We start from the raw sequence: 19,960 nt of genomic DNA, 5'->3' as shown, positions 1-19,960 counted from the left end.
AATCATAAAGCAACATTTATAGACTTAAGCATACATCCTGCTTCACCCTGTAGTATAAGCAAGGGTATAGTAAAACTAATAGCTACTTGTTTTTACTCCTGCAGGAGCAAACCTTAACCTAAACCAGTGTGAATAAAAATATTGTGTGCTCTTTTTGGCGCAGCTGTAGCAACTGCCATTTGAAAATCACTTGCTTGACTTGCTCAACCTTATGAACCTTGTTGTGTAATTAGCTAGAAGATTGTCAGTTTTTCAACCAAAAAATACCAGCACTTCAAGGACAGTGGTACAGTCTGACTTCCAATCTAGGTTTCTCTAAGAGCATGAGATAACCATGATACCAGGAGCCGTGTTCTCTTTTGTTGCTTACCTGCTTTTTTTAATTCAAAAAAAATTATTTCTTCATTGAAGAGGATCATGTATGGATGATTTGTCCACTTCATAAGTAATGATTGTGTTTCACTTCCAAATTATTGCTGGTTAGTGAATTATAAAGCCAGAAGCGACGGGTATGTCTATCTAAAGCAATTTTTAGACTGCAAGATTTTCCTGAATTAATTCCTATTTGAACTTTAATGTATTTTTAGGAAGAATCTTCAGAATTTTGAAGTCATGGAGAATCCATTACAAATTATGATTAATCAAGCAGTTAGGAGACCGTGGCATCAGAATAAAGTTTGCCCCTTACTTCTGTTCTGCATTTGTTTCACTTCAGCTCTTCATCCTTGCATCTTATAATTTTATCTGCTGAACACAATAAAATGTTCTAAAATTTCTCTTCCCTGTAGTGGTGGGAGGGAAGGTACAGGAAACAGGCTCATTTTTCAGCCTTCTTTTGGTCAACTAATGTCAGTGCCATTTCTTTTGTTGTTAGGCATGATACTCAGCCATGTAATCATTCATGTAGCCCACCTGTAAGCCCCTCCAGTGTTTCAGCTGTAGGTGCCAGAGCTGCACACAGCACCCAGGAGCTACTGCACCTGTGCTTAACACCAAGGTGTTTTGTCATCATTTCACTTGTATTCGATATTCCTATTTATACATCTAATTAGACCTTTCAACTAAGCAGCACAACCAGTCCCTTGACTTAATTGTTCGCTCTAAGTCTCCCTTCAAAAGTAGCTTTTTCTGAGGAGAAATTCCCCTATCCTATTTATATGACTGTGACCTAACAGCCTATTTCCACACCAAAGATCAGTCAAACATCACAGAAAGGTCTCTATCTGAGGATGTACCTTACTAATTTAAACAAAAACTCCAAGTACCTCGATTTTTTTCCCTCTTCTGACCAGCACTGATTGCAATAGTCAGAGGCTTAGCACTATGTATCTGCTCCTGCTCTTGAAGACTGGTGACAAATAACTTCCTACTGAAGCAAGACCAAAAGGTCAGAAGAACGTGTGAAAAACACCTTGCTTGCAGCAGCTGGGTCTAATAATCAAGTAGGTTCTAGCAGACCTTGGATCACCTGTACGTTTAAGTGGATCTCCTTGCTAGAGTGGCCTTCATTCTTTTCTTTTTTCCATATTAACAACCCATACAGCTCTGTGTGTGGCCCTCTCTTCTCATTGACAACACCTTCAAACACTACTAGTGGCAGTTTGAAAGCTATCCAGTTTTTAATCTATTTAGTGTGTCATTGATTTTATAGCATCCTAATTTCTTCATCAAAATGTTTTATAATACTAAATCAAAGTCCAAAGTTACTACTTTATCACTGCTTCACTAAGCAAAGTTGTAACATATTAAAGGGAAGGTCATTTTGCTCACAGACCACATTGACTAGCATTAACATATTAATTTTTCATTCTGATTAATCACAATTCCCTGTCAACTTTCCATAATATTTTGCCTGAGATTGATGTCAGCCTGACAGATGTTTATGTTTAGCTGAGTTTTACTGGCCCCAAGTTATTTTTTTTCTCAGTACTCTATAACTTTTCCAGTATTCTAAGAAATACTTGAAAAAAGTCAGCATTAATGATACAGGTTCTCATTTAACACTTAGACTTTGTAAAAATGAGTTCTCTTGCTTTTCTGATTTTAGGCACTTTAGAATATTTTCAAAAGTACAGCTTTAGTAATGACTGTCTAAAGCACATACCAGTACACATATCCCCATGCCAACAACCAAATTAACTCCAGAACTAGAACGAGGACAGCCAGGTCAGGATAGTGCTTATTTCAAGCTATTTGATTATTTGTGTTGCTTCAGCCACTCTGCAGCGTGGCAGTAGAAAGAAAAATATGAGTTTGGTTGCTTGCATTATTAAAACAACTTTTAAATCACTACAGATTTTCGGTAAGTATTTTTATTTTCTTTCTCCAGACACAGAAAAGCGCATTTGCCAACTTAGCCCCTCCAAAATAAGTGTCGGATAAGAAAGCTGAATCTCCTGTTCTTTCACCTTAGAATTGACAAAATTTAGCATTTTTCTTTTTTCAAGCTATAAATACCTAGAGATTCCTAAAATAGTAGAGAGTCCATTGAATGAGGAAGTTTTTGAGAGTGCCCTTTTACTGGACTGTGGAAGGTACTCTGCTATGGACTTGAACAGTGTATATGTATGTATGTATGTATATATAAAAGAGAGAGAGAGAGAAAATTCTGCAAAAAAAGCTTCCAATCAGTTCATTTTGTTTGTTTTTCTACATAGTATTTATACAGTATTTTGGGATGTTTCTTCAAGTGACATAATTTGTGTTTCAAGAAATGAGAAGGCACTCAGGCGCGTATGAATTATGGTTATTGTTAGAGTCTTTGCCTGCTTATCTGATGAGCAGCTAGAGCATTCATCATCCAATTCCTGTAATCTTATTTGATTTTGAGGTGGATGGGAATATTGCCATATAGCAATTAACCCAGTGTTATCATTTTAATTGGGACAAAACTTGTTTTCTTTTCATTGACATCTATCATGTTCCAAAATAGAATATATTTTCATTTCCACTGTTGCCTATTCAGCTTCATCCATTTCCTGGAATTTTTTCTGTTCTCTTTCTGACTTTATTTCAAAGTGCACAAACAAGAATTCCCTGTCATTCAGGGAATGCTCCTTGCAGTGTCCTGAGGTCTGCTGCCATCAGATTTCTTTCTGTTTTTTCTCTACTATAATTTGAAAGACAGCTATGATCTCCCCATATTTTGGGGCTGTCATTTTGGATAAACCACCCACAAAGACCACCAGTGTTACTTTGGGTGAATCAGTCTACAGGGGGCAGTGCCAGACCAAATGACTTCACCATCAGACAGAGTTCTAGTTAACTACAATTTCCTTGATGATTGTCCCCTGAGAGCCAGGAGGAAAGAATCCTGGATCTCTCAGCTGTGCACCTTTTTCTTTAACTTGAAACATGATGTTTACCAAACCTCTGTTTATTATCATTAACCAGTTATACTCACAATGTTCAACAACTCAAACAATTTTTCTGTAAAGTTCCTTCTGTTGGCTAGGATTTGCTGGACATGTATTTAGAAACACTAAGCTTTTTCTGTCCAAGAATACAGTAAGTACAACTTGCTCCACCTAGAAAAATTATTTACCACACAGAGGAGCTAGAAAATATTTTTCACTATAATTTTTTATATATAACTCTATGCCAGCATCAAATTAACCAGCAGAACACTCTTCACATGAAACTGGGATAAACTTTCCAGAAAATTCGTCATGATGCCAGTCATTATTTTCTACCAAAAAAATAAATATATATATGTATATATATATACACACACACACATACACACACATATATCCTGAGGTATATGGCTTCTGCTAGTCTGTTTCTATACTAAATAATGGTGCCAGAGCAAAGTAGAAATATCTGAAACCCAATTAAAAGGAAACCTAGGAGGCATCAGAGACCTGCTCTTGTTCCTATTTTAATCACTGGGATGATTCCACTAAGCGAGGTGAGAGCAGAACAGCAAACAAACAAAACCCCCAAACCCCTACTTTTCTAGATTCTTCCAAAGTATAGTGCCCAGATTTACTTATTTGTGAAAATCATGTTGACTCAGAGTTTTAGCCCAGTGTCCTAAAGAAATATGATTCTGTTGTCCATCTCTAAGCGAACAGGTCCTCCCTCATCTTTTCCTCCTGCAACAAACTAAAAGATAGCTATGTAAGAAGAGCCCCATTAGTGCCCCATTGAGGGAAAGATTGCAGCATGAGTGTAGACCTCAAACACTACTGACCTGCCAAAGAGGAGACACTTCGTTTCTTCCTGCATCATTGATAAAGATTATGTCAATTTAGATAACAATACTGTTAATGTGTCTTGTGTATTGCGAATGCTTTCAGTGGCACCTTTAATACAATTCTGCTAATAAGAGATGAGAGAGTAACATCCATCTCTGGCAGGTCTGCTGTTTTTCCAGGAACATTCACAGAAGTGTCTAGCTGTAAGTATCTAGCTCCGAATTATATTTTAATGAGATGACTACACTAACTCAGAGCAGAAAGTGTATGAATAAACCCATACTTTCTGATATTGCTATATATTCTCTTATGTTCCTTGTATTTGGACAGTGAAATAAGTGTTTTTTCTGAAGATATAAAGAGAATAGTTGTATTGTGCTTTTGTGGCCTCAGGCCCAAATGAAATAGAACTGACTCTAAACACATATCTGCCAAGCAAGAATGTGTCCTCTTCATACAGTCACTTTTCAGGACAGGACCACATTTTACTACTCCTAGTTTGTCCCAATTAAATGTTTGCAGACAAAGAATAAAAATGATTATATTCCTATAAAACATAGCCATTTACCATAACTAAACTGAACCATCCATAAAAATACTAATAGATAATTCAGTTGCAAAGAGACATGTTCTGAAGCAAGTAGGGATTCTGAAGAAGGGATTTGTTTTCAATAGGGAAAGCAACCTGTCGATTTAGGCATGTTATGTTTAAAATATTTTTGACTGCAAAAGTTTTGCTGCTGTTTGTTCCATGTGAATAGGGAAGTTTGAGTCCCTTTTGTGTTTTATTCAAGCCTCCTATAATTATCAAAGGATTTCATTTTAAAGTGTTTAGTAATTCAATGAAGTATAGAACTCACATGGTTTCTTAGTTGCTTTCAAAAATACTTTCTCTGTGAAAGCTACCTTGCCTTCCTGTGGCTCAGGGTATTACAATTCTCATTTTGTGAGGGGAAAACTGAGTCTATGTGCAAGCTTCAAATAATTGGTTTTCTTTCGGTCACACTATAGAATTTCATTATAAAACTCAGATTTTTCAGAGTGCTGAAGCACAGCTGGTGTTCTTTGAGTGGGGGAAAGTTGTTTCGAATTCTTGGAATCGTCAGAACGTTTTGAGATTGATCATACGTTTTTTTGTGGTAAACTGAATTACTCAATGGAATGCTACTAATGAAACAGAAAGCCTGTCATTGCTCCAAATGTGGTGTGACCTGCTCAGTACTGATCAGACACAACCTGATTGCAATTTATTGTTTTTCACACATATATAAACATCATATGACATGCCTTTCCTAGGATATCTAATGAAATGTAGACATTTTTTTGCTGAGAGGCAACAGAAGAATATTCCCATACTTCCTCAGAGAAAGACCAGTGCAAAAGAATTCACATTGAAAATCAATACTTCTTCCTTGTGAGCAAGGACATTCCAAATTCGCTTTCTTCATTGATAATAAATTGCCAAACACTAGCCCAACAACTTAATTAAAGGCCTGTTCTCCCACAAGCCACCTTTGCCTCAGTTGCCACAGGTTAAGATGTAATCCTTCTAATAGATAAACCCAAACAAATTTCCTCTTTACAAAATAATGCTCTGAGTTTCGGTTAACACTGTTAAAATGACAGTACAACTCCTCAGGAACCGATACATCTCTGCCCGGACAGATGGACACCCAGGCTGCATCACAGGATGAACTTTGGAGTGATCCTTGGGGTCTGAGCCACAAACTGCTTTGCAAGAACCAGTCTGAAAATTCCACATGTGGTTAATTGTAATAGGACACATCTGTGACAAAAATGATCTCTTGGGCCAAGCTAAACATAAAGCTAAATATTAACACCATTAAGTTTTAAATCAGACTAACACCTGTTCAGTTCTGAGCACTCATGTTTTGAGAGTTTAACTTTTCTGGCACCAGTCTTTCTACATTTGTTTGCCTCTCTCTAGTGTACTCTGTCCTCCCCTTGAACTTCATTTTCTTTCATTCACACAGTCCTGGTTTGTAACATCATTCTTTGTCTCTGTGATGTTCTTTCCCTATTTTTGAATTATTTCTGACATCCGCCACTCTAAATAATTATTCTTGGACTGATCTTTGCCTCTATGTTTGCTCTGAGGTGCTGATGGAAAATTCCACTAAGAAAGCACATTTCATTAGCCAGTGAGAAATCAGCTTAAATAATATAGGTGCTTCATAAATCATCATAAGGAGTAATGAAAAGAGCGATATTGATTTTGCAGTAGTGGGTGTTAGATAAGCAATTCAGCATCTTTTTAAAATTAAATCACTGGATGGGCCATGCTGTATTCTTAACCAATATCTGTGATAGATACTCAGAAAACAACTACATCACCATCAGTGCCAGCTTCTGTGACAAAGCTGCTCATAGTATTTAAAATTCTCTCTCCCAGGCCTTTCCCTGCCTATTATTTTTACCATGCAGATACTGGCTAGACATCTGAAAAGGTGCTCAACAGTTTCAGGCTTGGAAGAATGAGCACACTGAAGTTCATGAGCTTACATTTGATAGCATAATGCTTTTGGTCCTGAGATTCATTCTCCGTCCTAAGACGTATTAGACTGAAGATACAGAATGATCCCAAATTATGCAGGGGGGAATGACACTGAATGACAGCCATCTAATGTGACCATTATTTGGGTGCCCCTGTGATTTGAGGTTATAATATTCCCTTTTTCCTTAGCAGCATGAACTGAGGCTCGTTAAATAAGAAGAAAAACTTCAGAGCAAAAGTAATAAGTTGTACATTTTTTTCCTCCAAGAAAGCGTCAATATGTAATGATCTAAATGAATGAGGCATGATAAATATTACAAAAAAGAAACAGAAAAGCTTGTCAAACCTGGCCATAAAAAGAACCTGCCTGACAGAGTTGAGGGAAAACTCAGGAGAATCAGTATCAGACTTTGGGCAAAAGTCATAATAGATGAGAAAAGGATAAGACTGTAAGAAATTCAATCAATTATTGGTCATTTTACTGGAGCTTTGCTTTCTTGATTTTATTAATTTATAACTGAGCCAGTGCACTTTCTGCTAGTGTCAGAAAAAGGAAAGCTTTTCTTTCTATGTTGTAGATGTACTTTCAAAAATCCTTTACTTTTTCCTAAGACTTTTGCTTAACAACTTGAAGGAGTCATATATACATATGCATATCACAAAAATGAGTTTCAGACAGTTGAAGAGGTGCCAAAAAAATTTCACTTGCAAATTAAATGTATTTAATTATTCTAATCTCTGAAAAGAAGCAACAAGAAAGTAAACAGTCTTCCCATCTCTACACTGCCATTTTTTTCATCCATCCAAAGCATTTAATATGTATTACTAATATTGCTTTCTGCTTTGAAGCTTCATTCTTTGAGAGCAACTCAATTGTACTGCAGTTAATGGCAAGCCAATAAGAAACGTCAACATAGTTTAGAAAATTATGTTTAGTTTTCAGTCAAAATAAAAATGATTCATACTTCAGGCTTGCAGTGGACAGCACACTGAAAAATGGGATAGAAAGGTTCCTATCAAATTAAGGAGACTTGGGATGAGAATTCATATTACACATTGATGTTTGGCTAACTAACTAAATTAGTATCTGATTGCCACCTTTTTTTTTTCCCCCTTAATAGTTTGATGCAGACAGAGATGAAGAAGAAGTGTTCTTTGACATAAGTTTGGCAGTTGACAATAAGCTATTTGCTAACAAAGAGGCTGCAGCAGGTGAGTTAACATAAGGTTTAAAGAACCACATTTTTTCTACTGCTTTTGACATTGATGGGATGCCTTTTTCATATTCCTCTATAGATGTACACACTGTAGAAAAGTCTTGATCAATCTCAAACATTTGCACAAACAAAGGCAAAAATTCTCTTTGCATTTGAAAGCGTCATACAATCCAGATAATAATCTTATTTTTCTACAACCTCAATTTAAAACACTGTAGATAGTCCATCAAAAGTCCATCTTTTTATACATTAAAATTATATGTTGATCAACTCCAGTTGTCAGCTATCTCTTTTTCAATTCCAGGTTATACCACAATGTTAACCAGGAAACCAATCTTAAGAGACTAATGATCATGTTTCCTCCCAAATAATTGGTACTAATTCTGAAAAACTGTATGTGACAGTATAAGTTAAGAGGAATTTTTTTCTATTTGTGCTCACTCAGGCTTGAATGTCTTCAAAGAAACAGCCTGTGAGGGACAAAGGACTGCAAAAAATTGAAGCTAAAAATCAAAGCACTGAGAATCCATAACATCTGTCAGAAAGATTTTTGCTTTAAAGGAACAGGAAAATATTCCTTGGTACCTTTACAAGTTTCTTTTTACAGAAAGGCAACCCTGGCTGTCTTCCAAGTAGATCATGAGGGTTAGGTAGGTAAATGAGGTTGTAACTGTTGTCTTGCAAAACAGCACACAAAGAAGAAAGAGATATCTTTAGATGAAGTATTTCCCTGTTAAATTTACCAGCTTTATTGAAGGACAGATTGGATATGTATAATAGAAAAATATATTGCTCCTCTTTTTAAGGGAAAACTCATCTGCCATAAATTAAGTAAACAAGATGGCTTCAGTTACTTGTAATCATGAACAATCATTTGGGGGCTGCCAAGGAAGGAAAAATTGATGAAGCAGGATGAAGTCTAGTAGGAGTAATATGCCCATTAGCTCTTTTTAACAAAGGGAGGAATTAGGTTTCATCTTACCTAGTCATTTTTTCTGTGTGAATTCTCCAGATGAGTAAGCTAGTTTATGTTAAAAATACTAGCAAGACATTTGCAAACAGACAAATACTTCAGAAAGAAAAATAGGTCATATTTTGAACACTTGAAAGGCAGTGCCATGCTAACTACCCAGTCTGCAAAACCCACCCATAAGACTATTATTTGATAATGTTCAAAATGAGATAAAGATGAGTTGTCAACGAGGGGAAAAAAAGAATGATAAAAAGTGTGTATCTAAAAAACACATTTCTAGTGGTCAGCTTAAAGAAGGGATGGGCACAAGAATAAATACTACTATCTTTCTCCATTAAGTGGCACACTTACTTCTCTTCTGTGCTTAGCTTTATTCCTAAGGGGAAAAGATAAATTCCAAACTTAAAATGACATTCTCACTGTATAGTATTGTATTCATAATTACCTATGGATTCCCCAGTTAAATGAACTAAGTAATGAATAGCAAGAAGAAGAAAGAAGTGTCATAAAGGTGTCTGACAAGCAGACTGGCAGAAGCTAAACAATTTGCACAAACTGGTTGTGATTCTGGTTGTGTCCCAGTTAGTTCCTGGAAAGTCTGATCTACTTTTCCTCACCTGAGGTGTCAGAAACCATGCCACTGTCCAAATAAGTTGTTGGCAATGTATGTACTTGCTCAAACTACTCAGTAAGCTTGTTTTATTAACAGAGTGATAATGTAGTTGATACAGGAAAGACCAAATGCTAAGACAGCTAAGGGCATTGGTGAGCTTGATGCAATGGGAATTATATGTTTTACTGTCTGATGAAGCTAGATTTAACACATGTAGTAGGAAGAGAAACTACTATTAAGAGAGACCATTAAAGAGACAGAAAATGGGTGTTTCATTAACAAAGCAAACTGTGTTCAGACATCTTTATTGGCAGAAGCAATCCTTAGAGCCAGACTCTCAAATAGAAGAGCGCAGTGCCTTACTGTCATTGTCAGCAGAGCTACAATACACGCATTGGAGCAAACTTTTATGCAAAGTAGAACATTGTATTAAAGCTTGTCAGGCTGCTATCCTAACAGAAAACAGGAGGTGATCTGTTCTGCAGGCTAGGCTTCTCTAAATAACTTTTTTCTCCATGATGATTAACAAATTCTTGATCAAATTATACAGTCCTTGTTTCCATCAAAGATGTTCATAGAGGAAAGATATTTATTCCCCATTCTTTTTTGAAGGAGTAGTTCATCATAAAGCACAACAGCAACAACCACAGACACTTTCATTCAAAAACATGTCGATTTTGGCATCTTCATTTTACATAACAATTTAATGGTATTTGCACAGGAATTGAGAGATCCTCAGTTCAGTTGTGATGGGGTTTCAAACATGTATCTCCTATTTCTCAGTATGCTGCCTCAAACTCAGGGGCCCTGAGCAGTCAGGAATACAAGAGTTGTGATTCCAGAGGGAACTAGATTCTGTGCCCATTTAATAGTTGGGAACAGAAATACCTCTTCTGGACCCAGCTCCTTAAGTTAATTTTGTTTTACTACTCAGAAGCTAACATAAAATTCAGAAATACTCCAGAAAGCAAGGCCCTTTTCACCTTGGAAAGATAATCCTGCAGCCAGCTATGACAGAGACTTATAAAATCTTATTCTCTGTTTTTCATAACACAGTCAAAGATTCAGGGATTTTTTTTTTTTTTAAGAAAATAAGCAAGGTATATTTCTATATAGAATACAGTTAAGCTGTGCAGCCCAGACAGGTGATACTGCATGTTAAACATATGAAAGAGGAATTAGACAAGACCACACAGGTGTTTGTGCACTCATTAGAATTATTTAACATGATGGTCTGACATAACATTCATCTTAGCAAGTGGCTGATCTGCTGATCCTTGAAAGCTGGAGAGCATACTAGAAGGCTCACTGTATACTTGCACTGTCTTACACTCTTTATGAGAATCATACCTTGGCCAGTCCTGGAGATGCATTTTGAGCTGGATAGACCTTGTGGTTGTTCTGGACAATTACACTGACATTCCTCAGCTAAGAACCCAGGTCTCCTCTGTCACTGGCTAACTCAACCTGTGAGCCTGCATGTTTCTTTATGCTTACTACAGGGGTTCAGCAACTCTCCTTATCTCTCAGCTCCTGTTGGTTAGCTCTGAATGGCTTCCTGGATGATCTAATTGGTGCCTAAATTTGAGCACCTGTAACAGTAAGAAGACTCAAAATAGGATTCCTAATGACCCTACTGAGGCTAGGTATTTAATTTCTAGGGTTTGCAGTTTCAGTGTTCCCTTAATGTCACTTTTTTATCTTTTAATCCTCTTAGTGATACTGCAATATGTTTTGCTTGCTGGTGGCTAGCATAGACATAGTATTTCTAAATATTTTAATGTCTCCGCATCATTTTCATTCATATGATATACCTGTAAGATCCAGTTGTAACCAACTGTGTCACAATATATGCCGAAAGAAAACAATTAAATATTTTTATAGGTTATAATACAATTTTTCTCATTGTTGCTTCCAATGAAATATTAAGGCTGTTGCTAAGAGCAACAATCTGTCGTGAAATTCAACAGTGTAAGGTTGCAATAAAATTTGTATTAGAAGCATCTTACTGAGAGCAAAATGAAACTGTAATCATTCTAATGCTAATCAGTGCTTTAATAAATTGTTTGTATTATATTCCACTTGAAAATTATCTTTCAAGCATTTGTCTAGCCCAAGCGCTTTTATGTAAGATGTATTAATTCAGTTAGTAGACTGCTTCAGAGCACATTCCATAACATAAAAGGACAATTTTGTTATATTGTGCTTAACTGGTATAAACATGCAATTAATAGAAGCAATGTGTTTCACAGGATAGTTTTAAATTACTTTTAAGACAGTCAAAGCAGGGAAGTGCAAACACTATAGTTGTTAAAAATAATCCTGAGTATGAGAATATTTGAGCCAGTGAATCATATTAAATTGTATTGCTACCAGGACTTCAAATAAATAATGGATTTAAGTGAGGATTGAAAATACGTTAACTGATTTGCCAAAACACAAATGGTCCAGGGAGCAGACTTAATTAACTCATGTAATGGGATATTGCTACCTGGTAATGGGAAGTTAAATTAACTGCAGCTAAATTTAGACAGATCAGTACAATTTAGCTTCTTTGTATAAATGAATGAACTGTGGAAAAGCAATAGTTGGCATTTGCATTCAGGAAGAGCTAAGGGTGCACACCTTTTCAGACAAAGGGACATGCACCCAGCCTCAAAACACATGAAATATTTTATAGGACCAAACACATTATGGCCGTTGTGCCCCAGAGTTCTGGGGTACATTTCTGTGGTAGGAGTCACACACCGGTTATACAGACCTGCCCATAGTAGCTATCCTCTGCTAGCTTTGCATTACCAATCCTGTTTAATTCAGCTTGACAGCAACAAACAACACATAAAATACAACTGAAAAACACAACCTCATGGTTGTGGAAGGAAGCAACTGAGCACAGCCCCACATTGCCGTGGGGGTGGGCAGGTTGTTCTCTCCGATTGTCAGGCTTGGCAGAGGTCACTTCTGTCACACACACTGGTATCACTGTAACCACCCATTAATTCAACTCCAGTCTCTCCCTGCTGTGTTGTTGAATCCTTTTGGTCCCTAGCCAGACAGATCTTTAGGAACGGTGCTTTCGGTGTTAGGATACAAAGCCTAGCAAAACAGAGAGTGTGTTCCATCCGATATGCTGTTTCTTTTGTCAGCAACCTCCTCCTCCCTGGAGAGCTGGTTATTCAGTAAAGAAGTTAACTGATTTATTTTTTTAATTGTGCAGTACTGTTTATAAAATCCTCTACTTTTTTCCCTAAGGAAAATACAGGGCACAAAACACCAAAGAGGTTTCCCTTACCTCAACTTTATGCATGCATTGAAATTGAAGAAGTATATTTCAAGTCAGAAATGTATCTTTTCAGATCAGGTATTTGCAAGCTATTTCTCCTTGGCAGTAGAGCTTTCAGGCATTTTGTTAGTTTAGAACAGTTGAATTTCCCCAATTAAAATTACTAAAGTTATTCAGATTATTTGAGATAGGTTCATAGAAGCACATGAAGGCTTTAACTGAAGCAAGATCGTAGGTTCTCTGATAGATCCATCTGAAAGGAATTAGGACAGTTTAAGCCAGAAGACTTTCCTCTTAGTGGTAAATAAGTATTAAAATGTTTTATAGCCTAATTCTTAATGTGCAAGCTTATCAAAGGAAAAACAATGCACCTTGGACAGAGAAAACATAGAAACTTGCATATGATCAGCAGTTTTGTTGCCATAACACAAGACCTGCAGCATACAGACTCATTTAAAGCAGCAGGGCACATTCACTTCCAAACATTTTTAAAAGATCCTCCTCCTTTCCTTAAGCTAGCATCCTGTGTTTCTCCTTTAATAGCTGAACAGGGCCACAATTTTTACATAATACATTGCTGATTGAAACTTGGGCTCAGAAAACCTGAGCAGAGTTTTGAATTATCCAGTCTTCCTAGCGTCCTCCGCTCAGTGTTATCCCTGTCCATAGCCTTGCCTACTGCCGTAATTACTGACTTCATTACCTTGTGATGCAACTATCTGACACACTTCTACTTCCACTTTTATTAGTGATTAGTTAGCAAGCCTGTTCTCCCCAGCAAGCCCTGTTTTAATAAGTTGTGTCCAAACCCAGCAAAATATACTCCCTCCAACAGCACACTGAGCTGGAAAGTAGCAGATTACTCATGCTGTGCCAGGGGTGTCACAGGTACTCTTACATGTTACCTCACTACTTCATCTTGCCCTGGGAACAGCCATTCACAACAGTCCATTTCCGGTAGGTTTGTCTTCAGGCACGTCAAGAAGAGCAGAGTGGTCTCTATTACCATTCAGTATGTGACAGTTGATTATGGTTTTTGTTAGTCTTCACTGAACCAGGAAGAGAAAGACATCTATTTTCAGTTTTCCTTGAATACCCCTCGGAAAAGAGTTAAGCTTCCCCAGGGAAACTAGTGTGCTAGTTCAAGATAAAAAGGCCTTAAAATCCTTGACCACATTAAAAATATATAACCATAATGACTTTTGTCACTTAAGATATATTATGCGTGAGTATTCATTTTCAGCCTGATTTTATGTGTAAGTTTGTGGCACCATATTTCTTACTGGCATACCTAGCTAGGAAGACATACTGCTCTTGGTAGTTAAGTGATAGTTAATCAAATACTTGTACAAAAGTGCCTTTTAAAATGATTGATGGTTCCAGGTAGGCCAGTGTTGGTGAAGACTGAGGCTTAGTTAAATTTTATTATGAACAATGACACAATGTTAGGAGGGAAATGTCAGCTGTGGAAAAAAAAAAAAAGTTTCTCTCAGCAGTTGAAATTCTTTTTGCTTGTGTATATCTTTTACAAACAAGTATTTTCAATAAAAGACCATAAAGTATATATACCAGAAAACATGCTGTATATGTACATGTGACATTCTAGGATAGCAAAAGTATAATCCCTTTCTATTATTTTTTATAGCAATCTGTTAAAGTATACAGGAACATTAGAGGCGGGGGGGAAAAAAACACCAGCAGATGGTGGACCCAAGTCTTTCCCTGGTGTCTTTTATGTAGTTTTCAGAATTGCATCAAAGATGTATTTGGCAGCAATTGTAATATGGATTGCAAACTAAGACACCCTAGAATCATCATCTCTACCAAGCTCTTTATAGTTTTAGTCATCATGACATCCAGTTCCTCTCCTCTGTTCTCGGTTATGTTTCATTCACCTACATAGATTATTACTATGTAAACTTTAAGAACAAACAAAAGCAGATGATACTTAAACGCATCTGGCATAAATTGAACTGCAAAATATATTGATAGTGCTTAGTCCAGAGAGCTGTCCGCACAAGCATCTCTACTGGGGAGAAAACCATCTCCAGGTCAGCAGTAGTCTTAAAACTATGTAGCCATAGTGCCTATGCTTTCCAAAAAAAAAAAAAAAAAAACCACACCAGGTTTAGACACAGCAGTAACCCACGAGGGAGGGAGTTGTTTCCTCTTCCTCATCAATAATCTTGTCTGACTGGGGACAGCAGGACACAAAACAAAGCACATCTTGTAGGTCCCCTGGTGCTTCCTATTGCTCCTCACATGAAGATAGTGACTGGGCTCACCTGTGGCTGCTGGCTGGTTACAACTTATAAATGTACCCAAGACAGACCACAGCTCATACCCCAAGACTGAGAGGGAGCCCTGTGTGTCCTTACCATTTTTTGTTATTCTAACATAATATTAATGATGCTGTGAAAAAATACCTCTACAGTCACATGCCTATTGACATTTTAATACGTGTTGAATACTTGCACAATTTGATTTAGGGCTGCACCATCTTGGGCATGGGAAACTGTTTCCTTCCTCATTGCCTAGGAGTGAGATAATCTGCATGAGGTGATGTTGCTAAAAAGCAAATATGATGTCCAGACTACATCCTTGTTACATTTGGATGGAAAGATTATTAGTGGCTAATTCTCCCATGCTGGTTTCAGCAATGACTTCTGCAAGACTTGCTGGTGCTGCCACAGGAAGATGATGAGGAGCAGGGGCAGAACAGGGGCCAGAGCCACACTGTCACCTAGGAAAGGGATGGGGTGGGAAGGGGGCTGCTGCTGGCGAAGCATGTGCTACTTTGGTCCCCCATCAACATCACTTCAGGATCTGTATCTGCTAATCACTAATTAATCAGTATTTCCTTTCTCCTTCCTAAGCATGGCCTGTATTCTCCCCTAAGCTCAGATCCTGGTGGCAGTTTTACAATTGCAGGTCATGCTAAGCAGAACACCATGCCCAATAAATTTGCAATCTAGCTGAAATAATATACCATTTAGTTTAATTGTTCTTTATTAAGATTTGTGGTGTCTTTTATGGATGCTTTGAAGGCTTTGTTAATGGAATAGCACTCACACAGGTATTCTACCACATCTGAATAATTCCTTGGATCACAGGTTTTGCATACATACAGACAATTGGAAATGTTACAGTATTCTGTCACATAAAGTGAAAATTTCCAATCTGTTTCTGAAATCTAATCTCTTTTCTTATTTTAGGGCCAAATGAACTTGACTGCAGTCTGATTATGGATTCTGGAGATACTCTTTACACAGAATTTGACTTTGAAGACCAGGTAATTTTCCTTCTCCCTCTCTCTCTCTCCACATATAGATACGGTCTCTCTCTAGACATTTTTCTAGATATGTACCATACTATACAATTTGTCTGAGCAAGATGGCTGAATTAAGTGTAGCTAAGCATAAGTGCTTTAAAGTGCTGTATTAAGTAAATGTGTTATACACACGTAAATTTCTGGTTATGAGAAAAGCCATTACTTTGCATCACTGAGTTTTGTTTATGAACATTACAATATTGATAAATGTTGGCAAACAGTCGTTGGAATGTGCTGTAAGTTTACTGTATATTTAAGAAGAGGGAGTAAAACAATCTTCAAAAGGCATGAAAATACAAAACAAAAAATGTGGAACGCAACTAAAACCAAATCAAACATTCTCCCCTTGAAACAGAGAAGTGTTTATAAAAAGAAAACAACAACAAATGATTATGGTGTATTGAAGCTAACTTTTCTACTCATCCTATCCCATCCCCATCTAAGAATTAAATTGAGATAGCACTTTGCTTATATGTAAGAAATAACGCTGGAGAGAGTTTCCTATCCCAAGCCATATATGAAAAGGAGAGGGACAGCATGTTTTAGCAGGGATGTTGCCTTATCTACCTCTTCTGGTCCTGGGAACAATAATAAAAATATTTGTATGTGGGCTACAGCCTGTCAGAAATACAGGTCTGTACTATAGTTAAGATAAAACTGTATGTGAGCTGAAGAATAGCCTGAATACTGTGCTAATAAGCATTAAAAGACTGATTTATAATTAAAAAGACCGTTTCTTTCTAAAGCCTTACACTGCTGTTACACTGCTGTATTTAAGATTGGTGTTTTTGCATATTTAATACATTGTTCCCTGTAAAATTTTAAAACTAGTGAAGAAATCAGAACCAAGAGAACTGGATTTTCATTCAGTATCATACATTCATGTACTGGTTTCCTTTTACAGTGTTCAATGCAACACTTTGTCCTTTATTTCAGTTTGGCTTTTTGTCAAGCAGACAGCTCGCCTCTGTCTCGTAATCCCATTTTAAATCCCATTCTTTCATAAATCCTTCTTAAAACACTTTCTACCCTAGGAAATTCTCCTAAATTTCTTTTCATCTTTGTCTTGACTGTACAGAATTGTGCTCTCAGTGCAGGAGCAGCTCTTTCAGATCCCGTAAAGCAGAGTGTAATGTAAATTATATTTAGATTATGCTGATACTCCATTTTGCATTTCTAATGACAGAAATATGTACTTTTGGCAGAGATTGAACACTGAAGAAATTACACTCTTTGTTCACAATGTTTGAAATGCTGTTAAAATACTAAGTTTTAATTACAGAATAATATTAACATAAAGAAATATGTGGAAATTATACTGATTTGTACTTTCAAACTATATGATTCATTGACGGTACAGTGCACAGTCCATAAAAGCACTGACTCTAGGTTTGAAGTAGGATGCATTTGGTTCTTGCATGAAGTTAAATGGAGAAGACTAAGATGGGTCCTTATTGTCTTTATCAATAGCAAATATTTCTTCTGCCAGATGTAGTGGTTAGCTTTTCCTGTTATTTTGCCAGAGCAACACATTGCCATTCTGGCAAGAATGCAATACTGTTATCAAACAGAGAAGGAGAAATTAAGTAAAAACAGTACTAAAAACCATTCAGTCATAAAGAGAATAAATATGAAGTGGCTGACAGTGGCTGTCTTCAGCTGCAAGTAGACATCATCAACACTTACTGGTGAAATTTTAAAAAATGTAAACATTTCTATTATTAATATTTTCAAACCCATTTTGTGTGAGATATTTTGTACAAATATAAAGAAAATATAAAGGAGAAAGCAATTGCAACCAAAAGCATTTACCATTTAAATTTTGGAATATTACATCCAGAAGCAGAGAAGATTAGCATGCACTTATAATACCATCTAGGTACTCAGTCTGAAAAACAATGTTAGAAATTACTCTCAGGCAGAAAAGATCGATAACTAAATGCAGGAGTGAAGAATTGCTTGCATTCAAAACTTGAGCTCATTCTGACTGTGGCAGTGATTTAATACTCCCGAGATTTACCGCATGCTGTTTACGAATTGTGTGAAGCACCAACAGCCTTTACGCTGAGAATCTCAAGTGGAAAGGGAATGCATGTCTGGGTACAAATGTGTCATGCAGTGATGTTATTGCATAGGAAATCTGTCATGAGAATGTGGGGGATAAGAAGGCTGGTTTCTAAGCAACCTTACACAGCTGAGCTGCTAAAATGGTTGAATTTTAGCAGAACATCTTGGTAGCCACTAAACAAGAGGAGTTGGAGGTTACAGAAGTACAGAGCATGTTGTTTTCACTGAAGACAAAGCCACAGCTGGGGATGAGTAGCACTTGGCACAGCTGAAACGGATGTACACAGATACCTTTGCATTTACTCATACTTGGAATGAGCCAGGAAAATCTCCAGTGTAAACTAAGCCGGCAAAGAATTATCAGAGTTCTTCAGACATACACCACTTCTCCCAGAATAACCTCTCTTACTGGCAGGCCGTAACAAGGAGAATGAGTGGTGGTGTTCCAACTATTGACGTAGTCATCACATCACCCAGAAGTTCTCCAAAATATAGCAAAGTTGCTTTAAGAAACGCTTTCTATATATCATTGAAACAATGCAAAGCAACACTAGCGTGGGCTAAGATCTGGCTTTTCTGGAAGGGTAGATCGAATTAAAACGTAATTTAGAAAAGGCTTGAGCTTTGTGTTACACATATTATAAATGAATGTACAATTAAATTAATTGTTTTCAACTGGTTATGCATGAATGCTTCAGAGCTAGAACACTTGTAATCACTAAGTCTGCACTGAAAGTCTGAATCTGCTCACTAGGTCTAAGTCTGCACTATACTGAAAAACAAGAGGGAAATACACACTTCAGGGTTGGATGTTTTTTGGGGAGGGAAATTTCTTCAATCTCCAAGAATTAATTTACCATTCCTGTTCAGATCTTTAACTGTCAGATGTAAGTGCCTCTAACAGTGCCTCTCACTCAGAATGTTTTGTGGTAGAATTGGCCAAAATTTCCCTTGGTAGAATTCTCTACCGACTTTTTAGAGGATCATGACTTGATTGAAAAAAACAGAGCACAGTAAGCTAATAAGTTTCAGGTATTTCCTCCTATACTAAGACACCAGGAATGTGTTTGTGGCCACTCATTTTTGGGTGCAACAGGATAGCTTCTGACAGAGGAAATAAATGTATTTTATAGAATAATCTCAATTTGCAGAATTCACTTTCATGACTAGTGCCTGTTTGGTTTAATAAGGATTGTCTTTTTTTGCTGGAAGGCTCTCAAGCATGATACAGGTTTTCACTGCTCACTGTGTTCATTTATGCTTGCTATTCAATTCCTTGGCTTTGCCAGAGATGCTGTCAATATAATGCCACTTGATTCCAGAGTTCAGACAAGTTTTATCTTTAAGAACTGGATTTTTAAATTAGAAACCTACCATTTGGCTTATTTCAAGTGCATTCAGGCCAAAAGGGAGCGTTAAAAAATTGGCATCACTGAATCCTATCAAAGACTTCCTGAACAAAAGAGCATCCGGTTATTTTCTTGTGAAAACAAGGCTTTCAAGGCAACTCTAGCCAGTCTGAGGAAGAGTTAGACTAATTAAAGAAGAACACTCCTCAAACAAGTAGCAATAAAACTAGATACCTTTAAAATTTGGGAAACATGATAATAAAGGTAATAAACTGCAGGTAAACTTCAAGTAAAAACCTTAAAAAATACTTAGCCTCATCTAATCTTTTTCTTCAGGGTATATTTCATATCTACAAAACATGCAAACACATTTTTGTGCCTCAGAGGAAATTACCGATTCATAACTGAGGTAT

At 36.9% G+C, this 19,960-nt stretch overlaps 1 protein-coding gene across 3 annotated transcripts in view; it reads left to right on the top strand.

The window, feature by feature from the left end:
* The window catches only part of AK5 (adenylate kinase 5), a 106,807-nt gene that overhangs the window by 45,313 nt on the left and 41,534 nt on the right, over positions 1-19,960 (top strand). For all 3 annotated transcript variants that reach the window (XM_067301040.1, XM_067301039.1, XM_067301038.1), the window contains exons 7-8: positions 7,836-7,926; positions 16,016-16,092. In XM_067301040.1, coding sequence (XP_067157141.1) covers positions 7,836-7,926; positions 16,016-16,092 — 168 coding nt within the window. The remainder of the gene's footprint in view (positions 1-7,835; positions 7,927-16,015; positions 16,093-19,960) is intronic.

The sequence above is a fragment of the Apteryx mantelli genome, chromosome 8 (assembly GCF_036417845.1).
Source record: "Apteryx mantelli isolate bAptMan1 chromosome 8, bAptMan1.hap1, whole genome shotgun sequence".
NCBI classification, from domain to species: Eukaryota; Metazoa; Chordata; class Aves; order Apterygiformes; family Apterygidae; genus Apteryx; species Apteryx mantelli.
Note: the sequence above shows the minus strand (reverse complement) of the source record. Positions and strands in the feature narration are given on the sequence as shown.